The sequence below is a fragment of the Lutra lutra genome, chromosome 7, assembly GCF_902655055.1.
Source record: "Lutra lutra chromosome 7, mLutLut1.2, whole genome shotgun sequence".
Taxonomy (NCBI): Eukaryota; Metazoa; Chordata; class Mammalia; order Carnivora; family Mustelidae; genus Lutra; species Lutra lutra.
In genome coordinates, this window is record NC_062284.1 from 119,277,236 (window position 1) to 119,302,225 (window position 24,990).

The following is a 24,990-nucleotide window of genomic DNA, read 5'->3' on the forward strand; positions in this document are numbered from 1 at the left end:
GACTGGCTATGGGAGGGGGTCCCCATTTCCCTTCCCCAGTGGTCCAGGGGCTGTGTGAGGCCACCACCTCCCAGCTCCAGGCCTACACTCATTATTGGTTAGTGCGAGGAGGACCAGCCTGGCAGACCCTCCCTGTTTTTGGAAGACTCCCTCCTTCCCCAAAGTACATGTTTGAGCCCATACAACTTCCTCTGTGTCCCCAGCTGTTGCCACCCCATCCCAGAGCTAAAGAGAGTAACTTTTCCCAGTCCTGGCACCCTCCCCTCGGCGTTCAGAGGGCCTTTGTGCCCAGGTGCCGTGTTCGCAGACCTTCTGATACATTGCATCACAAAACACAGTCCTGTGAGCTTGTAGTGGCATTTTTCTTACTTCTTTTGGTAGCACTGCGCCTTCCAGAGAAGGCAAGAGAGAATATGAAGCATTAAATAGGGAGAAGCTCTGTGTTACGAGAGGCTTCAGTCTGCTCCAGTGGGGATAGGAGGTACCAGATGCATTAAGCATCTCAGGCAGGTCGTGAAATCAGGCAGCGGCCCGTCTTGCCCCCTTGTCACCCCAACTTCCCATCATAAGGGCGCCACCTCTCCTTCTTCCCTCACCCCTGACCTGTCTGGCTCTGCTGTAGCCCTGGGCTCCAGAGGTAACCATCCCTCCTCACTGCACCCCCTTGGGCCAGCTCATCCTTCCCCGAGGGATGGGGCTTGCCGCAGGACCTGGGATGAATCTTGACCAGAAGCAGTGTTTGAGGAACTCAAGCCCCGAATCCTTATTGCCTTGTCTCACTTGGACCTTGACTCCTGTTTTTGTGTGTGTGTGTGTGTGTGTGTGTGTGTGTTTAAATTGATTCTCCAAATTGGTCCCCAGATCCCTACCCTGCATCTGAGCCCAAGCCTCCTGCCTTATTTGCCTGGCTGAGAATCCAGGAACTGGGGCTTGTGCTGACCCTTGATCTGTCTGCAGAGCAGAGCCCGACTGTCCCCAGCCACCCAGCAGATGGGCTCTGCCCGTCCCTGCAGCCGATCCGCCTGTCGGCTTTGAGTGAGCACTGCTCCTGTCCTGCGTCCCTTGCTGGGTCAGGGCATCCTCTTTGCGGATGTCACACTACATTTTTCCTGCAAAATCACTCGTTGTTTGCTTGTCCTGCCCTTGGTATACAGTGGAGAGACTTCATGCAGCTTTTAACCATATGCTCCTGGCCTAGATGGATTGTCGTTAGATATTACCTGGAAAAGCAGAAGCAAGTCTTCATGTCCATCTTCACTGTCCCATCAGTAACTATGTGCTGTGAATTTTTGCATCCATGAGGTTACTCTATTTTAAAGCAGTTCTTAATTTTTAAAGCAATTTTGTCTACACTTGTGTTTTGCCTTGTTTTGGCTTTAGTGCCCGACTCCTGCACAACATGGGGCCACATTTTGTGTGATGTCAGAGACATTCTTCCCGGGCTTGTTGGGGGGGATCTCTGCCTTCTGCACCTGCCCCACCCCAGTGTGGGGAGCCCTGTCTCAGAGAAGCAGGCAAAGTGGGGCTGTTGCCCAGCAGAGGAGCTGGTAGAAGCCAGTAGCTGTGCCCCCCAAAGCTAGGGTAGAGTCCTTTGGAATGGGCCACCTTTCGGGTGTCTTGCTGAGTCACACCATCACTCCCTTATGTCTGGGGCAGGAGCTCCATGAGACTGCCGTGGAATTTCCAGACCACCTTCACATACGTTACTCTCTCAGGAGCTTTCAACAGGTGAATACTAGCCCTCCAGGAGGAATAGGAATGGAGAGACGAGTTTTTTCATCTTCTTATGAAAAGGACTACTCTTGAAGGAAACGAACAGGTTGAGGTAACGAAATTACAAGATGAAATCGATGCCTTTTGACCTGGCGTAAGCTCAGATTTATAACACCACTCATCCTCTGCTCTGGGCCCTTGGACAGTCAAGACCTTCGTTGACAGTGGCAAGGTTCTGGATCTAAGCCCCACCCGACAGCTTGGCCGACGATTGCCAGACTACAGCTTCAGTGACTGAACCCTTGTCCACCGAGCCCTTTTCCTGCCCTCCAGATTCCGGTGGCTGCTTGCCAGGCCCTCAGAGGCAGCTCTAATTGGGTTGGCATTTTTCTCCTTTTGCCCCATCGCTCACAGCTCTGGATCCCCTGCCTGGTTGCTCCCCAACATAGCCCAGAATGCAGGTCTTCCGGTTTTCTAGCTCCTTTCTGTCTCTTTTCCCAAATCAATGGATACTTTCCACCCCACACCCCTTTCTGGTAAAGTAGAGACCGCATCCCCAGGATGGACCAGAGACCACTTGCGAATCAAAATCCTAGGTTGAACCCAGAAGGATTTCCTTGTCAATAGCTGAAAATTGACCTACCCTTATGGTTTGCAACTCTCTTCTTCTCTTCCTCCCCAACTCCCAGGGGGGCTCCTCCCCTGCCCCGTCCTGGGAGTTGGTGCATTCATTCTCCCTCTGCATGTTTCAGTAGGGAGGCCTGTGCAGGGGCGCCAGGCTTCCTGGGGAAGGGAGCCATGTCCATCCTCCTCCAACCCCCTCCACCCGAACATCCTGCCCACCTGAACATCCATGCCAGGCTCATACGCGGGTGATGTCTGCAGAGAGCCAAAGCTTCTCTAGGCTTTGCCCCAAACAGCAGCGGAGAATAATACAGTTGCAGCATTCCTTATTTGCTTGTTATACAGTGAAAACCAGCCAGGTCAAAAGAAAATGAAAAATTCATCACTAAAAAAAGAGGATATTTCTAGTCTTTTCTACAATCTAAGAAGGCATTTTGATGCAGTAAACATGTGCACATGGAAATCGTTAGACTAGAATTATTAGGCAAAATTCTATGAAGAGGCTTAAGGCACTATAAAATACTAAGAGACCAGTCTGGCTATTATTTACTAGGGAGATTGCCTTTAATAAAGATAAAGAAAGTGGTAGAATATCACCCAAGAGGGGAAGGTGCAGTTGACAGAAAAGGAAATGAATGGCTCTTAAACATATCGAAAGATGCTTATATCCTCAGGGCTAGTAAGAGAAATATAAACTAAAACTTTTTTTTTTTTAATTTTATTTTATTTATTTGACAGAGATCACAGATAAGCAGAGAGGCAGGCAGAGAGAGGAAGGGAAGCAGGCTCCCTGCTGAGCAGAAAGCCCGATGTGGGGCTCGATCCCAGGACCCTGGGATCACGACCTGAGTGAAAGGCAGAGGCTTTACTGAGCCACCCGACGCCCCTAAACTAAAACTTTTAAAGATCATTTTTAACTGTTGGATTGGTGACGTTCAAAATATAGTTGGCCCTTGACAAACGTGGGTTTGAACAGTGTGGGTCGATGTACATGTGGGTTTTTCTCGATGAATATAGTACTGAAAATGTATTTTCTCTTGTGATTTGGTTCATACAATTTTCTTTTCTCTAGCTTCCTTTGTTGTAAGAGTATAGTCTAAGGTACGTAGAACATACAAAGTTTGTGTTAACTGACTTACCACTAAGGCTTCTGGTCAACAGTAGGCGAGTAGTAGTTAAGGTTTAGGGAGTCCGAAGTTCTGTGTGGATTTTCAGCGGTGTGGGGTGAGGCGTGTCATGTCTGCACCCCTAGCCCCCTCCTTGTTCAAGTGCCAGCTGTGGTCGATGGTCCTCTGTTCGCCGGGGTGAGGAGAAGCAGAGCTACATTGCCAGTAGGAGTATAAATTGATACAGCCTCTAGGAAAAGCACACTGGTCATATTAATTGAAGCAGAAAATGCATATGTTAGCGGACAGGCAAATCCATTTCTTGAAATTTATCCTACAGATGTACTTTCACTTGTACAGATTAAGGCAGCTCTGAATGTACCACCGATAGGGAATGTCAATAGGGAAAGGAAGTAGGTTGAGTGAAAAACGCCAAGTGGGGAGTTTACAAAAAACATTTGATTATCTTCCCCCTCCCCCGCTTTGGTAGTATTTGCTGTTTTTCATTTTGTTCTGTTTTTGTTTTCATTTTGCTGCTGAGGGGTAGAATTGGGTGGCTGGTGACAGGGGTGATAAGATTACGTTTTGATGTTTTTTGAACATTTTGAATTTTATACTGTATGCAGAAATGACCCAAGTTTTGTTTTGTTTTTTTTTTTAAGGATTTAAAAAAAAAATTTTTTTTATTTATTTATTTGACAGAGAGAGAGAGATCACAAGTAGGCAGAGAGACAGGCAGAGAGAGAGGGGGAACCAGGCTCCCTGTTGAGCAGAGAGCCCGATGTGGGGCTGGATCCCAGGACCCCGAGATCATGACCTGAGCCAAAGCCAGAGGCCCAACCCACTGAGCCACCCAGGCGCCCCTGACCCAAGTTTTTTTTTTTTTTTTTAAGTCAAAATAAGATAAAGTAAACAAAGAAAATGAACAACAACAACAAAATATGGGACAAAGCCCCAACTTTTTTTTTTTTTTTAAACTTTCCTCCTTGCTACATTAAAATTTAAATTAAAGGAAAGGAGAAAGTCACTTAACGGGAATTACTGGGATGTTTTTTTGGTTTGTATTTTGTTTGTTTTTATTATGCTTGACTTTCATATGCCTTTTTGTTGGTTAAAGTGAAGAGTATTTTCCTTTTACTTTTTGGGGCGCTGGAAAACTGACTTGAGTTGATCCTTACAACTGCAAAAGTGACTTTATTTGCATGATTCTGATGAACCAAAACCGTCATGTCTGTGCTTTTCCCTTGATCTGCCAATCTTTATTTCTGAGATTTGAGTAACCCTTGAAAAGTTTGTGAGCAGCAAACCTAACCTAGACAGCCATTTTCCTTGACTTCCCAGTGAGTGGTGGAGCTTGCTAGAAAGGAGCCTTGGGGCCTGCTGCCAGAGAATTAATCCCCTGGGCAATCAGAGAGAGCTGTTCAGGGCGGCGGATCCTAATTGGGTATTGAACATTTCGTTAAATGACTCAAGTTAGGCCTTCCTGCTTTATTAGAAATTACAAGTTGTGTATTTGGGGATTACACTTCCAGAGTTTTGATTTCTTTCTTTATTCTTTTCTCACTTGCAAATTGTTTAGGCAAAGGGCTCCTTTCACTGGGATGGTCTTTTAACTCGATAACCCACAAGGACTACTTCACAGTTCTTCCTTAGCAAATTGTCCCCTCTGTGTAAATGGGGAACTGTGTGGCCTCTTTGCTGTGAGGGCCACATGGAACCCCCCAGACCAGGCGCGGTCTTTGGAAATTTTTAGATGAAGAGGCCGTCTGTGAATGCGTGCCAAGTGGGGTGTTTGAGAGAGCCCCTTCATGTTGACTTACTGTCTGTCGCCTTCAGTTAGGAGAATTCCCCACAGCCCACGTCGAGACGCCCTCCAGGTTCCCATAAAGAGCTTGTTTTATTGTGTACATAGACAACTTGGCATTAAAGGCTAACTTCCACCAGGACTGTGTTTACTTTCCTATTGTGAATTAAAGTCACTTGTTTGTGTGAATGGCGTTCAGCTTGTCTATCCCTTATACATACCTGTGAGTCAGACACGATCTGCGTGGTTGTGACCTATGTGTGAACTGTGTGCTTGTATTTGGTGGTAGGGACTGGAGTTTGGCTAATATTTTTCCAGAATGTTTCCAGCAGTCCTTACAGCCTACTTAAGCAAACAAATAGTGATATCCGTCACGGAACAACTAGACACACAGTTCTGAGTGCTTTTTCAGATGCTCTTTACAATGATTGGCCCAAGGCCTATCCTAACATCGTGTTCTATAGAAGCAACTCTCAGTTCTTTGAAGAAGAACGATAAATCTCAGGGCAACAGATTTCCTTCTGTTTTCCTTCAAGTGTTTGGCTCTAATTCAGTAATTAGTTATACAGAGATCATCAAATCATAAAAATGATGGCATTTAGGAGTATTACCTTTTCTTAAGTGGGGATTACGAGACTCTCTGAATCTCTAGGCTCCCGGCTTTTTGGGGTCTTGTGTAAGAACTTTTGCCATAGTATGAGATTAAAACAAAAACAAATAAACCAAACAGCTCCAGCAAGAGAAGGTTTTGATGTCTGAGACTGAGTCACAGGTGAGGCCCTAAAAATAGCATATACCTCAAGACAGGCAGCTGTCTTGCAGAAAGGAAAGAAAGAATGCTGGGGGTGGCAGTAGGCAGATTCTTGTTCTATGAGCACGTCACAGGAGTTTACTATATGCTCAATGCCGGGCTGGCTGGGAACACAGTCTTTAGGGATAAAGTGGTTGACCAGATAGACGTGACCCACCATAACGAATAAACTTGAGTCTAGGTGTACTGGAGAGCTGTGTGGGGGAAGTATTGGATACAAGGGTCCCCCTCATGCCTCTGTGGAAGCTGACAGTACACTTTGGATTCCCACTTGAATGGGACATTGGTGACATTGGAGAGAGCTGGGGGCACCCATTTTTGTCAGGGGTGAGAAGGGTTGCAGAGACACAGTGGTGTCGGTAGGAAGGGCAGGTCGGACCCGGGATGGGTTCAAGGGAGGGAAGAAGCATCAGATCCTATTTCTGCTTCTATGACTTTAACTGGAATCTCACAAAACTGATCTGAATAGAACAGAAAACTAAAAATAGAGGGGATGAACCCCTGAAAGTTAGACTTACAGCCCTTGGAGCCCTTAGCACAGCAGGGTGCCTCATGGAAAGGATGTTTTCCCCTATCTCACCATCCTGTCATTTGCTGTTTTAAAAAAATGGGCTGTTTTGCCTTGTGCTTTGGTAAAAATATTGCTTTAATTCTTGGTAAGTAAATGGAGTCTTAAAGCTTAAACCTCTGCCCTGGGCAAGGAACCAGAGGATGTCATTGTGCATAACTTCAAAGGCTGATAAGATGTTTAAGGTCGCCACTCTCTGAAAGAGTTCCTTTCTGTTAAGGCCAGCCAGAAACATCCGTGTGCTCCAGGTCCCACCGTGATTCTGACAAGAAGTAGAAGACCGTTTTCTTCACTGCGTGTCTGTGGAGATTCTCGCTTGCATTCCTCTACCCCACAGAATATATTTTCTTTCTCTGTGCTCTACAACGATCGCAGTGTGCTTGGGATGATGAATGTCCAGTAAGCATGATATTAAAAGCAGCACCTTTTCCATCTGGAGGAGTCAAAGGAGCAGTGGTCTGCGTTGTACCATTTTCCATGTTTCCGTGTTGGTATGAAGCAGTCACCCAGGACTTGGGGCTCTTGATGTTTGAGTGATTAGGACCGGTGTGATATATAAGCTGGTGAAAAATTAAGCAAGCCACTTTCTCACTGTCCTCTAGTCATTCCGCCATTTAAAGCCAGTTGCTGACAGGTAGATGGGTTTAGCTCAGTGTCTACCGTTTGTCAAGGACATTTCCCTCTCTTTTTTCTCATTTTATCCCTGGGCCAGGCAGAATATGCTGATTTCTCTCTCTCAGCAGCAGACAGTTTGGCACAGCAGATGCCCACAACCTGTGAAAGCAGGGGTGGAAGATTTCAGTAAATTGTCCAGGAAATAAGGAAATACTGGCTCTGCTGCTGCTGGAAACGTTGCCGTTCACTGCGCATTCTCTCGCGCAGAATATCTTGCAGCCATAATACGTTTTTTTCCCCTACAGTTTGACTTTGTATATGTGCTGCCGAAGCGAGCACTACAGTTTGACTTTGCAAACAGAGGCCTGCATGGTCAAGTTTAGGAGGATAAGGCCTCGGAATAGAAGGGATGGAGTCCTGGAAAGGATTCATTCATTTCATTTCATCATTCATTTCATCCACCCCCCGGGGGCTGGATGGCAGAACACGGATGCCTTGATGGCCAAAGGTGGTGGCCATTCATCTGCATCCCTGTAGCACAGCCCTTGGAGCTCCTCGGTGCTTCTCAGTGCCTGTGGGTTGCTTCATGCAGCTGTGATTTAGGTTTCTGGTGGCTGCTTGTAGTTCCTTCGTCCTTCATATGACTTCTTGGCCCTGAGGGTAGAGACAGAATTCTCTAGTCCTGCCTGGTGAAGCCCTTGTGCGTTACTTGGTGGAGGGACATCACGCTGTTGTCGCCTTCCATAGAAGGAGCCTCAGCCAGCCTGCCAGAAAAAAATGTGACGTAAAGGAAGACTTGGGAACCTCACAGTTTGAAGCTCCCATTTTCGCATTCCAGACTGATGCCCTCAGGCAGACTGGAGATAGCTTAATACAAGCATATTTGTAACACTCCCGTTCCAACCAGATCAAAGGGCAGAGAGCCCGCCTGGCTTGCAGCCTCCAAGATGAAAACTGGACTCTGGAACGGAGTGTGTGTGACTTGGCCATGCCTTGATCCGGGAAGAATACCAATTCTGTTATGGATATTTGAGCCATCAGATGGAGACTTTGAAGTCTCTTTGCCTATAATAAATTGGATTCGATGGCTTTCTCGCCCTGCCCCCACCTTGGACTCGTTGAAGATTGGGGGTTTCTTCTAAAGTGGTGCTTCTCATTGGGGCTGTTGGGGAAAAAGATGAGGTGAGCGCACATGAGCCTGGGTAGGTGCTGGAAGTGCTGGGAGCCGGGGCGGGCTCCGCTTGGAGGCCAGATCTCCAGGGATGTTCCAGATGCTGCCGTGACTGGGGTGATGCGAGGAACTGAAGGTAGCGTTCGCTCCTCACACAGAATATGGAAACGTCGTCAGCTTTTTTCAGACTCTTAGATTCCATGAACTAGTAACATTTCAAAAGAAAATTTCTATTTTTTTTTTTTTGTAAAGAAAGACTTTAAAAATTACCATTCTTTATCACTATAATTTCATCAAACAACCGACCTTTGAACCAACCAAAAAAAAAAAAAATCAGTGAGAATTTGATTTGGGGACAAAATCTTTCTTTAAATATTATGCATTTAGCATGATTTTTTAAAAAATCCTAATACATTGTTACGATTTTCTTCATTTTGCCTCTGGCCAGTGAAAACTTTCTCACTAATCACTACTGGTCGTGGAACAGATATTGGAAACTGAGTTAGGTATTTGAAAATTGTGTCAGGTTACGTAGATTACTTAATATATAGATATATATACATACGTACTTATGTAGATATAACCTAAAAGAAAAATCATAATTATTACGGTAATAACATGTTTACATTATTTGGCTTTGAATTATAGAGTATTTTTACATATATTATCCCATATGATCAGTTAGTTTATACCCTTAACACATAAATTAGTCTTTTTTTTTTTAAAGATTTATTTATTTATTTATTTATTTGACAGAGAGAGATCACAAGCAGACAGAGGCAGGCAGAGAGAGAGGAGGAAGCAGGCTCCCCGCTGAGCAGAGAGCCCGATGCGGGGCTCGATCCCAGGACCCTGAGATCATGACCTGAGCTGAAGGCAGTGGCTTAACCCACTGAGCCACCCAGGCGCCCCAACACACATAAATTAGTCTTAATAGCCTGAGCTAAATAGAATTAATACTAGAAGGGAAATCTAGTGTTTAAATTGTTAGTGTCCTAGAGTCAAATATGAATAATTTTAAAAATTATCTACTGCTTTGATTTTTCTGTATCTCTTTTAGCCTGCTATGTTAGCAAGAGTAAATAAGCAGCTAATACTATGACGGTGTGAGCACATCTTTTTAACTGTATGTTTAGCCCGCCTGGTACAGGTATGTGTTTGTGATACTCGTTGGTTTGTTTGTTTTAAAGACTTTATTTATTTATTTGTCAGAGAGAGAGAGAGAGCACAAGCAGGGCAGAGAGGCAGAAGGAAAAGGGAGAAGCAGGCTCCCTACTGAGAGGGAGCCCAACATGGGGCTTAACCCCAGGACCCTGGGATCACAACCTGAACCAAATGCTTAACTGACTGAGCCACCTTTATGATTTCTTTATTTCTTTTCTTTTTTTTAAAGATTCTTTTATTTATTTACTTCACAGAGAGAGAGACACGGCGAGAGAGGGAACACAAGCAGGGGGAGTGGGAGAGGGAGAAGCAGGCTCCCTGCCTAGCAGGGACCCCTTTGTGGGGCTCTATCCCAGGACCCTGAGATCATGACCTGAGCCGAAGGCAGAGGCTTAACCACTGAGCCACCCAGGTGCCCCTATGATGTTTTCTTCTAATAAAAAATCAGAACATATATTCTGAGAAACAGAAATATACATGTGAGGAATAATAAAATTGTCAAAAATACAGTATGAGAAAATCTGAGGGATGCATGGGGGAGGCATTAAGGGGGAAGTGAGAGGAGGAGGAGGGAGGAAGAGAAGGCAGGCGAGTGAAAGAGAGAATTTTTATTCAGAGTAGGGGTGTTGGGGCACCTGGGTGGCTCAGTGGTTAAAGCCTCTGCCTTCGGCTCAGGTCATGATCTCAGGGTCCTGGGATCGAGCCCCACATCGGGCTCTCTGCTCACAGCAGGGAGCCTGCCTCCTCCTCCCCTCTCTCTCTGCCTGCCTCTCTGCCTGCTCATGATCTGTCTGTCAAATAAAAAAAAAAAAAAAAAGAACAGAGTAGGGGTGTTTCTAGTCTCAAACGTGTGTTTATTTTTTATTTTTTAAAAAGATTTTAAGAGACAGTGTGTGCACATGGGGGTGGGGTGACGCGCCCAAGAAGGACTCGATCTCAGGACTTTGAGATCATGACCTGAGCTGAAACCAAGAGTCAGATGCTTAGACTGAGCCCCCCAGGTGCCCCTCAAACTTGTATTTAATAATAAATATATATTTTGACTTCTACTCAGGTGTCTCTGTCTTGAACATCTGAATATAGGTGTTTCTGATTTTGAATGTTCTCTTTGAACAAGATAACACAGCATTTTCCCTTTGCCAGCTTCTCCTTCTTGCTCTCCTAGGATTACAGGCTCCCTCGGGTTCCCTAAAGGAGGATGCTAGCTTTAGCGTTCTGCTTTGCAGGTGTTTCTCTGAAGCAAAACCTAGTGCAAGTCCTGTAGCCTCGTTGTTAAGCCGGCAGTCTTTCTTTTGAAGACCTTCTACCAAGCTAGCACTTCAATCAGGCATTAATTAATCAGTCAGCCAAAGGCTTCAGACAAGAGATCCTTCCACAAACATCTACTGGGCGCTTTCTCCATGTCAGCCTTGGTGTCAGGCAGGGGAGACACTAACAGAGCTCAAGATAAAATAGCATCTGCCTTTGGAGAGCTCATAGTCTACTGGGGAGAAAGACTAGGATACAACAAATAATTAGTTACAAATAGTGATTAATTCTGAATAGGAAACAAATGGGATGCTATTATTGATAAACTTGAAAGAGGCAATGTTGCAAACTAATCAGATCAAGAGAAAATTCAACAACAACTGACAATATTGTGTGTGTGTATATATGTATATACATGAGAAAGACAAAGATTTTGTGGTATATGGATATGATGTGTTTATAACACAAAACATTATTTTAAGAAAGGAAACCATTAGGGGGAAAATCATTAACTCTTAATTTTCTCATGGCGTCTATTTATTGAGTAATTCCTATGCAAAGCTGCAATTTGCTAGAGACTTACAGGGAGCAAAAGGCGCTCCAGTTGGAAGGGTAGGTCCAGCTGGTCAACTTAACCAATCCCGTGGACGCTGAATGACCTAGCACGGGTGCTTTGACCAGATATCCCAGTGTATCCATAAACTAAAAAAAAATTTTTTTAAAAAATCTTTTGGGGTTATAGTTACATGTCATTTTGCTCTCTCAGTAAAAAACAAAGTGGGTTAAAGCTTCTGCGTTCGGCTCAGGTCGTGATCCCAGGATGCTGGTATCGAGCCCTGACTCTGGCTTTATGCTTAGCGGGGGGGGGGGGGGGGGGGGGGGGGGGGGCAACTACTTCCCCCGCACTCTGGTTAGCAGGAGGGACTACTCCCACCCCCCGCACTCTGCCTGCCTCTCTGCCTACTTGTGATCTGCTGTCTGTCATATAACTAAAAATCTTAAAACAAAACAAAACAAAACAAACCTAAATCATCTAACATTTCATGAACTTCTATTCTGAATCAGTCCCCCGAGCTTGCACTCAGAGAACATACACCCGATGGGAGAGCGGATAATTATACGCAAAGGTTGAATATAAAGTAGGAAGGGTTTGGTACAGGGGCAAAGCTGCAGGCAACAGAGGGAGAGTTTGGTTGGGGAGGGGGAGCCCGGCAAAAGATTTCTGGGATGGCATTTCCCACCACACCTTAGAGAGTGGGCAAGCGTTAGACTTGTAGAGAGTGGCCGTGCCATGCACCTGTTCAGCCACCTTTATAAGCTCATGGGAATACCCATTAAGCCTCCTTTTCATATTAAAACTAACAACTCTTTGTTTCCGGAGGGCATATGTCTTGTTAGGGAGCAATAATAATATATCAGTTTCCATCAAGTTGCGTTTTATCATCATAATGGTTACGGAGGAGGCTGCTTTTAGCTCCTGCAGTGCATTTTAATGTGTTGCAAGAAACATGGAAACTGACTAAAGGCATAATGGATCCATAATGGATGGGGAGCTGATGAGGCCACAAATGGGACACGCCATGGCTGGAACATGAAAGTGCTTCACTTGAAGTCAGAGGCAGCTTCTGCATTAGAAGGAGCTGATGAGCCCCGTCTGGTTTCACCCAACACTCCTAGGTGACGTGTGGGCAGACTCGCTGGTCTGCGTCTTCTGGTTGCTTTTGCCCTCAGAGTCTGTGATAGCGGCCCCGGCCTGCGAACCACCAGAGGCTGGGAACGTGGGAGAAGAGGAAGCCCTGGGTCAGTGCGCGTGCGTGCAGCTTTCTGAAGAGCCTGTTAGCAGCGGAGGTGATCCGTTATGAGTGTTGTAAAGGGTACTTTTCTAAGAAAGAAAAGTTTCGGATTAAGGGTGAGCGTATTTTGGGAGCCAGGCAGGAAGGCCTGCTTTGCACCCGACCCTGGGAGAGGACGGGCATGGCCTTTGAGCTGTCAGCCCTGACCATTTCTGGAGCCTAGTCAGCTAAGTTGGTGTATCTTGGAGGTGGTTTTCATAACTGAAACCAATAAATGCCAAACTAACCTTTTGCAGAACTTCTTTGGTGAGAAGAACCCATTTTTACTTTATGTCCTCACAGTGAACGTGTTCTAAATAAGGCCTGGCCCAATGTCTTACATTTTTTGGTCACCCCTGCAGCCCCGGGGGAGGGGGGGCCCTCAGAGCCCTTAGTGAGTCCTTGTTGATCATGGACTAATGTGCTCAGGTATTTGCCAGAGAAAGTATTGCTAGAGAACTGCAGGCAGAAAGAGACACTTGAATCCTTGAATCCAAAACTCCTCATTATATCAAGGCTCTGTCTTTAGAACACTAGTATTTCCCCCAAATACTGTTCAGTGCTATTTTTTTCCCATTGCATTTGGAAATGGTTGCCTTAAAACAAAATCATCTGTCTACTAGAACTGATCACCCAGTAGAATGAACTTTAGCCAATCCTGGTGTTTCTGATAAATTAGTCTTTCATTGGGTGTTGGGATTTTTTTTTTTTTTTTTTTTTTTTTTTTTTTTGGGTCTTTCCCCGATTCTTGAGTTTGGGAGCGAGTGAGTTACAGTATATTTTGATTCGGTTTTAATCCATCAAAATCAAGTTAGTTATAAGTGATGGAAGAGCTCACTTTGTGGAGTCCAGGCTGCCTGGAGACATCAGCCACATGCCAAAAGCTTGTTTGTTGCCCAGCAACCTTGCCGGAGGAATAGATTTTCTGCCACCGGCTCCCTTTTTAGTCGAGGTGCAATCTATTAGCATGACTGTTCGAGTCCAGAGAACTGGAGCTGGAGTTTAACTGGAAAGAATGGTCAGTTTTTTGTTTTTGTTTTCGAATAACCAGACATCGTGTTTCTGGCTTCTAAGCACCACTGCTAATTTCACTGACTTCTAAATAAAGACTTAGAGTTTATTAATATCACTGAATGTGGCTGAAGCTGAAGAGGTCAGCCTGCTCGGCCCATGAGGACGCTCCGTGCTTCATTTCGGTAGAAACTGTCACGCAAGGAATTGGTGGGCACCCTGAGCACCCAAGTGGAATGTGGACCGGATAAGATGACTGGGTTGGCCCCCAAACTTTTTTCTCATGAGGTGGTCTGGCGGCTCCCGCTTTCTGAAACTTACTGTCCGCCTGCAGAAGCTGTATTTTCTTCAGGTATTTGCCATCTTGCTCTGATTGAAAAGTGGCTGTGTATTCCTTCCTTTTATCCTTCAATCAAAGAGTGTCTTTCTCCTTTGTAGCTAAATACTTCACCCGCAGGATTGACGGTTTCCATCTACCAGGGGAGTGTGCCTTACTGTCAGCTCTATTGTTTTGCTTACCCTCTTAATGTAATAGCTTTGGGTTGTAGCAAGGGAAGATGATGGCTAAGCCCAGCGTCTGGTGGCTGGAGTTATTTGCCTCTGCTGAAATGCAATTTTAATAATGGACTGTATCAGCTCAATGTGTTTTCTTGCCCCTTTGTAAAAGAAAGGAAGCTCTCAGAGCATTAACCCATTGGAGGCTGGAAAAATCAAAGTTGCCAGGAACCACTTAATTAAATGACACTTGCATCTCAATGAGAAAGCTTGCAAACAGGCTGCAGAAATTCTCTGGATAGGAGAGGAGGGGGTTGTTCCTTTTTCAGGGAGTGGGCATTAGCCACCTTATCGATCCCACTCTTTTTAAGGGCCAAATGTAGGAAAGTACAGTTCGTGATTTGCCAGAGAAATGAGAGAACCTGATAAAACCGTGACTAACTCAATAAAACAGTCTCGGAATGCATTGCTTTATTTGTTCCAGTCATTCTAAACTCTATTCATTATGATAACTCAGGTATTTGGGTTTATATTTTCCAAGTAATCTTAGAATATACCTGACATAAGGGATCTTCGAACCTTAGAAAGCATAAATTGAGTGCCCAGTTTTACAAAGGGAACCAGTGAATCTCTTTCCTGGAACTGCCTGTGGAGGTGGCAGCCATCTCTTACGCAGCATCATGACGGTCTTCAGACCTCTAGTGAAGTCCAAGATTGGTAAAAAGAGGACCAAGAAGTTCATCCGGGACCAGTCAGGGTGGTATGTCAAAATTAAGCACAACTGGCAGAAACCCAGAGGCACTGACAATAGGGTGCGCAGAAGATTCAAGGACCAGATCTTGACGTCCAGCGTTAGTTTCAGGAGCAACAAGGAAATAAAGCACATGCTTCCCAGTGGCTTCTGGAAGTTCCTTGACCACAGTGTCAAGGAGCTTGAGGTGTGGCCGATGTGCAACAAATTTCACCACGCAGAGATTGCTCATGGCGTCTCCTCCAAGAACCCCATAGACGTTGTGGAGAGCGCAGCCCAGCTGGCCATTGGAGTCACCAATCCCAATGCTGGTTTGTGCGGTGAGGAAGATGAATAGACAGCTTATGTGCAGGTTGTATGTGTTAATAAAACCTTAAAACTATGAGAAGAGAAAACCCACCCAGAACAAAACAAAGGAAACCAGCGAGGTATAGAAGTTTGCTCTGGGATGCATAGCTTTGTTGAGAATGAAGAACAGGGACCAAAACCCTGACCATTGGACTCCTAACAGCAACACCACCCAAACGACGTATTTGTAATGATATGCAGGAGAAGCACCTACTTCTCTAGTTCACATTTCATTACTATATCCAACAAATATCAAGGCACACTGACTTTGTGTGTGCATGCATTAGGCTAGGTGCTGGGGAAAGACAAGATCTTTACCTTCTCGCAGTTACACGTAGAGGTGGAGGAACCCCCTCGTTGACACTGAAATAGGTAAGGAAAGTACAGGTTAGGTAAGTACCTAGCTGAGACCCAAGGGGAACACAGGAATGCTGGTGACAGATAACAAAGTCTCGAGTACTTGACTTTTAACTGTATCTGTTACAGTACTTAACTCTTTGGGAACCCCTGTATTCTTACCACTAACAAACTAGGTTGGATAAAACTTAAAACCTCTGGAAGTGTTCATTGTCATCATTAACATTGTATCATAATGGAGAGATCTGTCTGGCTTAGGTGGTGAGCTTCCCACGACACAGTGGGCGTACAAAATCTGCACTGAGGGGCGCTTGGGTGGCTCAGTGGGTTAAAGCCTCTGCCTTTGGCTCAGGTCATGATCCCAGGGTCCTGGGATCGAGCCCCGAGTTGGGCTCTCTGCTCAGTGGGAAGCTTGCTTCCTCTCTCTCTGCCTGCCTCTCTGCCTACTTGTGATCTCTGTCTGTCAAATAAATAAAATCTTAAAAAAAAAAAAAAAAACTACACTGATAGCCATCTTAGAGCTCTTCCAATCGTAGATACTGTGACTCTGCCACATCATCCATCCATCCATCCATCCATCCATCCATCCATTCAGTTCCTTCATGTTGCAAATACTTGTTAGACATTTCCAAACTAACTGTTGAAAATTTATGCCCAGCAAAAATATTTTCAAGACCCAGGTGGACATACTTCTCTAGAGAACTATGCCATACAAACTTCGGTTAGCAGCTGTCTTGGGACATTTTATCCTAACAAATTTGATTTTTAAAGTCCTAAAGCTCATTCTTTTTCTTTCTAACTGGTTGCATTAGTGTCCCAGGCAACTTTATGTGCAAGATTTTTGTTTGTTTGTTTTTGCATTCAGTACTATGAAAGTCCAGTGTGAGGCTTTGCCTTGGGTTTGGGTCTGTATTAAGTGGGTCTCTTAGAGGGCAGTGGTAAAAACTAATTGACTTGGCCAAGGGCGGCATCTGTCTTTAGGGTCTTGATCTTACCACATACCACACGGTTATTTGTTGCTGGCTTTGCCACTCTCTCTCTCTGTTTCCTTAGAAATATCCCAGATCCCGAAATCTGCTATAAATTTACTGTGGATGGATTTTGCATTTCCCTCCACTCCCATGCTGCACACACCACTTGGAAGAAATGAAGTGAGAACACAACTAAAAGTGTTTATCCTGCTGTTCTTTGCATTTTCTTTGTTCTCCAGATACATTGTGATATCTGGAGATCAGATTTCATAGACAAGTAGAAACAGCTGGGGGCACTTGTTTTTGTAATTTCATGTTAAATTCATTTCCTTAAAAATCTGTCTTGAGAGGAGTTTTCTTTAGACTTTCCTCCCATTTTGGTGTGTTTCTCTTTTTTTTCCCCATAGGGTTTATTTTGTTTTTAGCCTAAGAAGACACAGCCATGGTGGACTGTCCCTAATGTGCCTCTCTCTGGCACTCTCTGGCACTGTGCCTCTCACACCCCTTGAGTGTCCCCTGGGATGCTTTCTGAACATGGAAGGTTTGCTCTGTGCTAAGCACTCTGGGGATGATTTAACTCAGTAAATACCTCCACTCATTCCCAGGGGCAAGTAATGCCATTATTCCCATTTGGCTGGAAACAGGCTCAGAAAGTTTAATCCATTTTTTAAAAAAGATTTTATTTATTCATTTGAGGGAGAGAGAGAGAGAGAGCGAGCGCACTTGCGAGTAGAGGAAGGGGCCGAGGGGGAGGGAGAGGGAGAGAATCTTAAGTAGACACCTGCCCACTGTGGAGCCCAACACAGGGCTTGGTCTCATGACCCTGAGATCATGACCTGAGCTGAAACCAAGAGTTGGATGCTTAACTGACTGAGCCACCTAGGCACCTCAAAAGTTTAATCAGTGTTTAAGCCAAAGTCACACAATGTAGGTGGAGAGCAAGACCGAAGTTGTATTTATATAATTCAAAAATCTTTCTCTTGCTGTTGTTCCTAGCTGTAATTCCCCCTTTATTTCTCCATTCTAGGAAACCCCCCCTTTTTCTTTTAATCTGTGACAGAGTTCTTAAAATAAAAAGGGGGAAGTGATTTGCGTATTATTTTCATTAGACCAAGTATTTTCTGTGTGCGTTTTGCAGAATACTAGCCTGCAAGATGTTTAAGAAGAGTCTTGCATCAAATTAATTTGGTCAAAACTGCACATTACATCCCATTCTGGGAAATTCTGAATTCAGCTTTGCATATTAAGAAGTCTGAAATGTACTTCAGCAAAAAAGTATTTTTATTTTAAAATTTTAAAATTTTATTGTTAGTTAATTTTCCTAAATTTCCAGTTGCACCCTCTTCTTCTTTTTTATTTTTCTCCTAATGCCTTTAAAAGCACAGTTTGGAAAAGTCTTCAGCGAAAGACAAATCATGAACTTGGTGCATTCCACTCTGCAACTGAAGTTTTTGAAAAAGAAGTGGAAGAAAACAGAATGCTCTCAGGCCCCGTAAAGATCACAACCTTGTGCTTCACCCTGTTCCACTTTAAAACTGTTTTATTTTTACCCAGATTCCCCCAAGGCAAGAAATGTGAGTTTCCTGCTCTTTATCTCCTACCCTGAGACTTGGGTTTTTTGTTTTGTTTTGTTTTTTGGGTTTTTTTTTGCCCGACACATGACTAAGGGTTTTTTTTTGCCATCTGTCCCCCTCTGCACCCACCAATGTGTGGTAAGCTCTTTGAGGAGAGGAGCTGGGCTGTGGCATCTTTATGGTCTGACAGTGGCTTAGTAATTACACAGACAGTAGAGAAATGACCTGCATTTGGAATAAAGGAACAAATGCAGTCTGTAGATCTGTTTTTCTGAGTTGACTCTAGCGAAGTGAATAACCCCCTCTTTGAGTGACAGAGTGAAATCTGAGAAGCTGCAGTAACTCATTTATATCACTAGGGTTCCATTTGGAAAATGATACCTCCTGTTGTCTAATTTAATTAGTAATTGTGTTTTCAGTTCCACTTGAAAGCCTCAGAAGAAAGGATGGTAATAAACTGTTTTTGGTATTATTATTATTATTATCTGATTATATTTACTATTGTGACGGTTTTAGATTAAGACACTTTTCAAGAAGGTGCTTGTCAGTGTTATCTAATTGGTTTTTCTCTTGTTCTTTCCCTACCTCCTGGGTGTTCTGATGTCCGGTATTAAGAATGAGCCTCTTTCACAGATCTGTAAATTGATGCACAGTTCTGTTGTTATTGATTGTTTGTTTTTGAACACAATGGCCTGAGGTTTTATGGCAAGTCCATTCTGAATACAGAGTTTGAGCCTCAAGTCTTCTCTGAGATGTCACCTGCGCATTGACAAAGACAGTGTGGACCCGGGGATGATGGCCCAACAGGAAGTTGGAAGATGGGGGCCATCTCCTTTGGCTCTGCCATTACTGGTTGGATGGCTTTGGGCAGTTCACTCATTTAAGCATTTTACGGACCACCTACTAGGTGTCGGTGCTCGGCTAAGTGCCAGGACGACACAGATGAGTAGGACAGTGCCTTGTTCTTAACGAACTTCCTCTTTGGCCTGCAGACTCAGACCTAGAAAGCAACGAGCTCAGGAAAATGCTGTGGTGTTTTGTGGGAAGTCTGTGCGGGGAAAGCGGGAGCCCAGAGCAGGGAGGGACAACATGGTCTTTGATGCCACTGGAAGGCTTCATGGCAGGAGTGATTTGAGGTTGAGTTTTGGGGGAAAAAAAGTAATATTATTGAGGGATTACGGCATGATAAAGAGTTTGGACTTTATGCCCCTATTAATTTTCTGGTCATGGGAGCCAGGGAAGGGTTTTAAATAGGATACAACACAGTCATTTTTGCATTTGAGATAAGTGTGGAGGTTGAGTTGACTTTATCTCTGGGAGCCTCACTCTTCTCATCTGTAAGATGGACCCACTTCTCTTGCCTCATAAGTTCGTTTGGGTCACGTTTCTGTCTTTGAAATACGTTGAGAATAGATGATATGTAGTCATGGCTTTCTGAGCCCTTACTCCTCAGAGCAGCCCTGTGATGGTCAGTATTGCTATTACATGCATTTTAGAGGGGGTCTGACCCAGGGACACAGCTAGCACTCGTGGTGCAGTCAGAATTGGAACTCAAGTCTGCCAGATTCTGGAACCCCGATACCCTGAGCTACCCCCCCAGTGCTGGCGAGTCTTTCGTCCTTTTCTCCTGCCCGAAACATCTTATCTGGTGGCTGTATGTTGCCTCCAGTGACCTTAGCAAAGCATTGATGTAGCGGAAAGATTCAAGATCCAGCACCAAACAAATGTGCCATTATTTACAGCTGTTTAATCTTTGTCTCTGATAATGTGGTCTTTTATCATTAAATAGATCCAAATTTATGGAGTGGGATATGTGACTTTAATTCTTCTGTACTAACTGGGTGTTATAAACAGTATATGTTTCTGTGGGCACAGACATAAATCTTCCTTCCAGTGGTAACAGAAAATCAATCATGACTCCGACCCCATCCTTTTGGGGAGTTCTTTAGAAGATCCATATTATGAATAGGTAAAAATAAAATTGAAGAGGATATAATGAGACAGTTTAGAGCAAGGGAAAGACCTTGGACAGGGTAGGCTTGTCAAGAGGAGTTGCCAAAGAACGGAAGAGACAAAGGTAAGGAAGTAGGCTTGGCGAAGTCAGCAAGCTCTGCTTCTTGAAAAGACAGTCTGGAAAATATCCTACAAGTTCACACACAAGCAGTCGCAATCCAAGGACACGTGAACAGCACTCATTAGGTAAAAAGTTGATTCACTATATTTTCTCTGTAGTAGGTCACTGCAGGGTGGAAAAAGGCCACATTATCTGCTGACTGTGAATGAATGCCTTCAGGTGTTGCCGCTTGAAGATTCAGGAGGTTCAAGAAGAATAATTAAAATAAAACGCCGTTCCATGTTTCAACCTGTGTTCAGTGTGCCAAAAAATAGCCCTGAAAAATGCCAGGGTTACACATTTCGTGGTCTGGGAGGAATGTTGTGATCAGCCTTCAGCTGCTCATAAAAAATAAATACTGCTCTGTTCTTATTTGAACCATTTCTTGAAGATCTCTTAGAATAGATTTGTAGCGGAAATTTTACCTCATCTTGAAGAAGAAGAAGAAGAAAAGGAAGGAAGGAAAGAAAGAAAGAAAAGCCCGTGCCTTACTTAAAACATGAGGCATGTCATGCCAGAGTAAAATAATGGAATCAGAAGGAGAAAATGTTCCATTGAGATAAAACAGCTGTCTTTTATACTCACCACTTAAGTATAATTCACCTGCTGTTTGTAGGTTATGCTTTAATGGGAAGGAATATTAAGGGAATGAGGAAGAATTTCTTATTAAGTGAAAGCTCATTGCAAAAAATATATATACCCCCAGTCGAAGCAGCTGTTTGAGAAGAGCAGGTTCTGGAATGTGAGTGAAAGTATATCCCCCAAGATCCTGCCACCTGGCGTGTGGGAAGAATGGAGTAAATACAAGATGTGCCGAGCCATCAACGGAACAGGCCTCGGGCCTTCCGTGTGCAGTTTTGTGGGTGTCACTGCCCAGCTCACTGGTTCTCAAACGTGGATGGATCTTGGAATCACCTGGGGAGTTTGGCACGGGGTAGGGGGGGCGTAGGAAAAGTGGGCTGCCGGGTTCCACAACCAAAGATTCTGATTTAATTGCTCTGGGCTGTGCCCTGGGCATGGGGATTTTTAAAAAGGTCCCCCAAAGTCTCATGTGAGCAAAATTTGAGGACCACTGGCCTAAATGATGACTAATTTCTTTCTCTCCTTGTGTTCTTTGCAGCTAGGGTCATTTACTACGGGAACTTGTTTAGAAGCCTTGGTCCTTCAAAGCCAGACTCATAGAGCATGTAACTAGGTCTTTAGGTTAATAAATTCTTCTCTTTAAGGGCTAAAGAGTAACATTCCAATGTTCTTTTGAAAAATGAGCCTCGTTGAAAAATGAGATTTTTTTTTTCCATCACAGAGAAAGTGTTAAGTATCTTCTCTCTGAACTTCATAATAGGAAAAAAGCAAAAAGAAAATGAGTGCACCCAGATGCAGGCAGAGTTCCCAGTTCTGTAGGTGGGGAGATGGGTGAGCTTTTGTTGACCAAGTTGTTTTGGGGGATTGAGCCTTGACCCTAATTTCATGCTGTTAAGAAAAGAAGAAAGGAAGGAAGAAAAAGAAAAGAAATAGAGCTACATTCTTGATTAGGTCAAGCAATCAGAACCACATATCCCAACTCAAGTGGGAGCTTTTCTTTCCATTTTGGGATTTCCAGGGAAAGCCAGACAGTATGGTACAACATAAATAAGAAATGTGGTTTTCAAAGTTAGTACTTTGCTGATGATAAGTTTGGACCTTCAGTAATTCACTTAACTTCTATGAGATGGATTTTCTAAAGTATGAGTAATACTATCCCTCTGTCTTCTACTCCAAAATAAGATACTCTTTGTTGAAGGACATTTAATTAACCCTAGAAGCTCTTCCCTCCCAAACGAGTACATTCTCATGGAGTGATTGAGAACGGGAGTCTTGACTTCAACACCAGCCAGAGAGGAAGTTGGCAAGTCACGGGGGTGGGGAGTGGTGTCCAGGTGGAACAGAGCCAAAAAGCAGGCTTGGTGCTCCTCAGACGGAATGTGCCCACAAATCTAGAGATGCTGTGGAAATCCAGATTCTGATTCAACAGGTCGCGGGAGGGACCCAAGAGAGTCTGTGTTTCCCACAAATACCTTTCCAGGGATGCCAACGACGCTGATCCCTGGGTCACGCTTTGAGAGGCCTGGCGGTGCAGAGCAGCTCTGTGCTCGGGGGGAGTGCTTTCCTTAGGGCAGCTGGAAGAGAGTTCACCACGGCCCATGAAGACAGTGTTGTATTCCTATTGTGTAAGCAGCGGATGAATGAAGCACAGACATGAGGATCATCTTGTGTCTTTGTGTTCATGTGGCTCCCAGCCCCTTGCTATGACCAATGCCTATTTATGTTCTGGACTACCCTTTTTATAGATACTAATTTTTATATACTTTCCATTTTCTGTATGACCTTCAGGAGAGCCTGAGTATAAAAATTTTAGGTTTTTTCCATTAAATTTTCCCCCCATTTTTATTGAGTTGGTGTGTCGGCCTCTCATCTTTCTCTGTGGTTCATCCTAACATATCTCTTGAATTTTTGTTACCGACATATATAACAAGGTCTCTTTTATCTGGTGCCTGTGACAGTGAAGTTTTTAAAAAAATTCAGTAGATGAGTGCTAGAATTATTCAAAATAATCATCTAGTTGACCGCATCCTCATTGGGTTATCAGTGGAAGTGGTGGGATAAAAAATCAGCCAGCCATCATTATTATAAATAAGATGCTCTAATTATATATTTTTTTGCCCAACTGATAGACCTTTGTTTTGCTGCTATAAATCAGTGGCTGTGTTGTGTTTCCCTGATCGCTTCATAATGTTCTTACACATTATTTAGGTTTGTAAAGTTTAAGAATAGATGTAATCTCATGTGTTCTAATTTGAACATGGAGTTTGGAAAGGGAAGAGGGTTTTAAAAAAATATGACTGTGACATGTTTTTTATAAACATGTGACAATGGAACCAGTAATTATGCTGGTGGTGTGTATATATTGTACCTTGTCAACAGAGAGCTTTTATGTTTGGGTATTTCCGTGGTATTTTCTTTCTTTAAAAAAATTAGAACTAATGACGTCTCTGGGAAGACTTTAAACACATTCTGGTTTAAAATAGACCACTATAGGGGCACCTGCATGGCTCAGTTGGTTAAGCATCTGGCTTCGGCTCAGGTCATGATCCCAGCATCCTGGGATCGAGTCCTGCATTGGGCTCCCTGCTCAGTGGGGAGCCTGCTTCTCCCTCTGCCTCTCCCCCACCTCCCCCTGCCGTGCGCGCCCTTTCTCGAATAAATAGATAACATCTTAAACAGGCATAAAGTAAAATAGTCTTCTATAACTAGGCTTCTTCTTGAGGTTTCTATGGTTTTCTCTCAGAACTGCAGACCTTTTGAAGTATCAGCTGATTTTCACCCGCCACAGTCCATTGCTTCTTCACTCTCTGAGCCAGTGATTCCTGAACATCAGAGTCACCTGAAAGTCGAATGACTACAGGACGGCTGGGCTCCATTGCCAGGGTTTCTGATTCAGGAGGTGTGCGGTGATGCCCGAGATCCTGGATTTCTCCTGTATGGCCAGGTGATGCTCAAACTGCTGGTCCACCCACCCCACTTGGAGAACCCTGCAGGTGAATTGCGAAGTGTGGTCTGGAACCAGCAGTGTGTATCATTATTCCTGGGGGTCTTGTCAGAAATGCAGGAGCTTAGGCTCCAGCCCGGACTGACTGACTGAATCAGAGTCTATGTTCTTACCAAGGTCCTATGTGATTTGCACGCACATTGGAGTTTGAGAAGCCCTGCACTGAGTTACTGAGTTACGCCGTAAACACTCTGATGATAGCATTAAGATTTTACGGGCACAGAGGCAACAGGAAAGAGAAAGTCCTAAAGAAATTGGAACTCTTTGGTACTTAGTAAATCTCTCTTACAGTATCTTCTCTGGCAAGCTGAGGTCAACCCGACCGTGGTTGAACTAACTGAGAGGAGTGCAATTCTATAGCATTCCGGAAAGTAATTTCTAATTATTCCTTTAATTCTAAAGAAAAATGACGAGTACCTGGGCGCTTGGGTGGCTCCATTGGTTGAGCGACTGCCTTTGGCTGGGGTCAGGATACTGGGGTCCCGGGATCAGGTCCTGCATCAGGCACCCTGCTCAGCGGGGGCTCTGCTTCTCCCTCTGACCTTCCCCCTCTCATGCTCGCTTGCTCTCATTCTCTCTTGCTCTCAAATAAATAAATGGAATCTTTAAAAAAAAATAAAAACAAAACCACTTACCTAAAAAGCATCATAGTATTTACAAATTGCTTCTCATAACAAAGCTTGCACAAATAATCAGATTCATTCATTGTGTGTTCTGCCAACAAATTTTGGAAATACTCTAGAGAGCTTAGTGGGCAGATGGGCCTAGAGATCTGGGAGTTGTTAGGGGCCAGACCACTGCAGGTTCTTATCCAACCATCTATCTCTCTCTTTTTTTTTTTTTAATTTTTAAATTTTTGAGTAATTTCTACACCCAACGTGGGGCTCAAACTTATAACCCTGAGATCAAGGGTTGCATGTTGTACCAACTGAGCCAGCCAGGAGCTTCTCTTCTCCACCTTTCTCCACAGCCACCAGACTATCTAGTAAAACCTAAATGTTTGTAATTGTAATCCAGAGACATTGTCTAATCTAGCAGAAAGTAAACAATAACAAGAAAATTTTCTGGAATAGTCTGTTACTCAGAACCAAAAGAGCTCCCTTCCTGAACAAATGAAGAGTCTAATGT

At 44.1% G+C, this 24,990-nt stretch overlaps 2 protein-coding genes across 4 annotated transcripts in view; both read left to right on the forward strand.

Annotated features, from left to right (window-relative positions):
• The window catches only part of FOXN3 (forkhead box N3), a 400,340-nt gene that overhangs the window by 56,104 nt on the left and 319,246 nt on the right, over positions 1-24,990 (forward strand). The window lies entirely within an intron of this gene.
• LOC125105278 (60S ribosomal protein L32-like) lies at positions 14,843-15,250 on the forward strand. The gene has a single exon (XM_047738596.1). The coding sequence runs from the start codon at positions 14,843-14,845 to the stop codon at positions 15,248-15,250; it is 408 nt and encodes a 135-aa protein (XP_047594552.1).

What these genes read in the sequence shown, in the direction of transcription:
- LOC125105278 (XM_047738596.1), top strand. Translation starts at nt 14,843, where the DNA reads ATGACGGTCTTCAGACCTCTAGTGAAGTCCAAGATTGGTAAAAAGAGG.